Consider the following 3,139-nt stretch of genomic DNA (forward strand, 5'->3'; position numbering starts at 1 on the left):
TGGCATTAGCAATAGTAATATTAGAATTAGCAATAGCTGTATTAGCAATAGCTGTATTAGCATTAGCGGTAGTAGTATTGGCATTAGCAATATTTGCATTAGAAGTAGTAATAATAGCATTAGAAATGGCAGTATTAGCATTAGTACTAGTATTAACATTAGCGGTAGTAGTATTGGCATTAGCAATATTTGCATTAGAAGTAGTATTAGCATTAGCAGTAGCAGCAGAAATATATATTTTTAAATAAGTATTTTCCAAAGGATTTTAAGAAATCTCAATATGTTTAAACAGGATAACTTTTTGTACGTAAAAGTTAAGTTTATGAAGAGTCTTTCATGCGAGTTCGCTCAATGGGGTCACCCCCTGTAAAAGGGAGCAGCCAAAAGAAAGTTACGTTTTAAACGTAAAAACAAAAAGTCATAACATCCATCTCCTGGATGAGCTGAATGTTTTGATATGCAAACGATTAAACAAACACAAAGTGTGTGGAAGTAATTAGAATTTTTTTTTTTAAATGCATGGAAAATGTTAAAAACAGGAAATTAAAACAATAATTATGCTTGGCCAATGAACAGGTCCTACTGGACCTCAGTGATCTCCTTGATGGGTGCATCACCGTTTGGACTCAGTGCAAAGGTTAGACCAAGGACGAGCAAACACCGGAATGACTCGGACACAACACAGAAGGTGTGCGGACGTCTGACAGAAAACAAGGTCAGGTTTCTGCTCATGGAGTCCAGAAACCATCCACACGTTCAAACTCCTTTCATGAGCAGCTCAAAAGAAAAGAAGCATCTTGCTCAGTCTGCACATTTCAGAGAGAAGAACTGAACAGGTCACATTTAAAGACGAGTTAGTACAAAAACAACTGCTTTGTACTGGATATATGAAGTAATTACAACTGTTATTATTACTCATAACTTTTATAATGATTACAGTTATAGCAACATTGTTATCGGCCATTTTTTTTATTAAGGCTTGCTGCTGAAGTCTAAAGAGCGATAACGTTTTTGCACATGGCAGTAGTGTTAGCAAAATATCTTATATACCAGTGGATGGATTTAAATGAGTCTCTCAGAAAGTAATCTTTGTATACATGTCTACAACTGATGAGTTGTTGAACTCAACCCAGTTCAAGATGGCTGCCACAGGCAACTGAACCTAAAAACACAAATGTTTTATAAACCAGTGGGTTTTACAGAAACCGACCTAAAATTTGGTGTGGTAGTAGCTGAGACTGATCGCTGATGCCCGACATTAAAGCACAAACAAATCGCATCAGATCCTTGTTTACAACCTAGTCAATAACTGTTAAGAGTCAACTCTGTCGGTCTGTTAGCAAAATATCACAGAAACTCCTGGATGGATTTTAATAAAACTGTCAGGACTTGTTTATTGGATATACGTTTACATCTGATTAGATTTAGGAGCTAATCCAATACAAGATGGCCACTGCAGCCAACCAACACTAAAATACACAAAAATGGATATAATTCTGTCAGTTGTACACATATTGTGGTAAAATTTGGTGTGGTAGTAGCTGAGAGTGATTCACAACACGTACTCCATGTGCTACTCAGTGTGGAGCCATTTTGCTTAACCTGTTGGGAGTCAACCGTGTTTGTCTGTTAGCAAAATATCTCAAGAACCACGGGAGAATTTTTAATGAAACTTTCAAAAATTAATCTCTGGATGAACATCTAGGAATGTTTTACTTTTGGAGTCAATCCAACTTAAGATGGCCGCCACAGCAGACTGGGATTACCCAACACAAAAATGGCTTTAACTCGGCCAGTTTCACAGCCATGGAGCTAAAGTTTTGTGTGGTGGTAGCTGAGAGTGATTCACAACACGTAACCCGAGCGCTAAAGGATCTCAAAATGTGTCGCAAGTTTGCACGTGATCAAACACAAGGTTATTTGTTATGGCTTCATTCTGCAACTGCTTGAACATAAGTTTTAACTTCGGTGTGTGCTGTTTAAAACAAGTTGGTTCTCGTGCAGGGAGGCACGCGAGCTGAAGTGAAGCAGCAGCTGTTCACGTACAGTTGCAACATCTGTTACCACGTTGACAGGACATGTGTAGCCTTCAGGGCTGGTTTACCTTTTAAATCTATTAACAACACTCATTCATAAATTAGTACTCACATGCTGGCGCCTTGGTGGTTATCAGTAAATGCTGTGAATCCGTTGCCAAGGAAGTGGACCGAATGTAAACACTTGTTTATAGGTTTGATTCCCTTCCTGCTAACCTGACGCAAGCAGTTACAGACACGCTGCTGCTGGTAGGAAGTAGGAGAGGTGGGTTTATGTACACAAACACGGGAGTTGCTTCTGGACGGCCGAACAGGCGCTCAAACAGCCTCGACTCTCACGCTGTCACTCGGGCTCCACCCGTCCCGCTCACTCCCTCTCATGTGTAGAAAATGAGCTAAGACTTCGGAGCTACTTGCTAACTGTGCACGGAGGCTAACGGAGCTAGCAGCTGCTCTGGCGGATATGGGCAGACTGCGCCTGCCTTCTATTTAATCTCCCTCTCTGCCTCTTTCATCCCCGCTGTTCGACGTGACGCAATGGGGGCACGCCCCTCTTCGGCTCTGGACCAATCAGAAGAGGGCCCATGGCAGCACGCGGTGAGCGGCACCATTTAAAGAGCGCCAACCGTCCAGTCCATGGGTTCATTCGCGTTTTAACTCCAAACCTGTCAGCAGCAAAAAAAATATGCAGTCTGTCTGTAAGCTTTCTTTGGAGTTTTAATACAAATAAAATTAAGTTTTTAATATGTATTCATTAAAATTTCACTGCAGACAGTTACACTTGACATAAAGGGATGCAATTAGCTTAGCTTTAGTTACTGCTACAAATACTACCACTACGCACTGTTTTATAGTTAATTTATGAGGAATATGTTGAATTACAATGTAATAGATTTATTTGAAATGCAGTTCAAGTCATATTACAATACTCCAATTTGTTCCCATTAAATTAATGGGAACAAATTACCATACTTTGTCCATCCATTATCTATAAAATAAAAAAAACTTAAATTTATATGAATCATTTGTGAATGTCTATTGTTGTCATTGTTATCCACTGTTGTCATCACTCTGTTAAAATCCAGGTCTTGTGACTCAGTGGG

At 39.7% G+C, this 3,139-nt stretch overlaps 1 protein-coding gene across 1 annotated transcript in view; it reads right to left on the reverse strand.

Annotated features, from left to right (window-relative positions):
* Nucleotides 1-2,506, reverse strand: part of LOC119409659 (pyruvate carboxylase, mitochondrial) — a 472,483-nt gene extending 469,977 nt beyond the window's left edge. The window contains exon 1 of the mRNA XM_037676564.1: nt 2,149-2,506. Within this exon, the coding sequence (XP_037532492.1) occupies nt 2,149-2,150 (2 nt within the window). The 5' untranslated portion in view covers nt 2,151-2,506. The remainder of the gene's footprint in view (nt 1-2,148) is intronic.
* Nucleotides 2,507-3,139: the final 633 nt, after the last annotated feature.

Source organism: Nematolebias whitei, chromosome 1 (assembly GCF_014905685.2).
Source record: "Nematolebias whitei isolate Nwh7 chromosome 1, NemWhi1, whole genome shotgun sequence".
Classification (NCBI taxonomy): domain Eukaryota; kingdom Metazoa; phylum Chordata; class Actinopteri; order Cyprinodontiformes; family Rivulidae; genus Nematolebias; species Nematolebias whitei.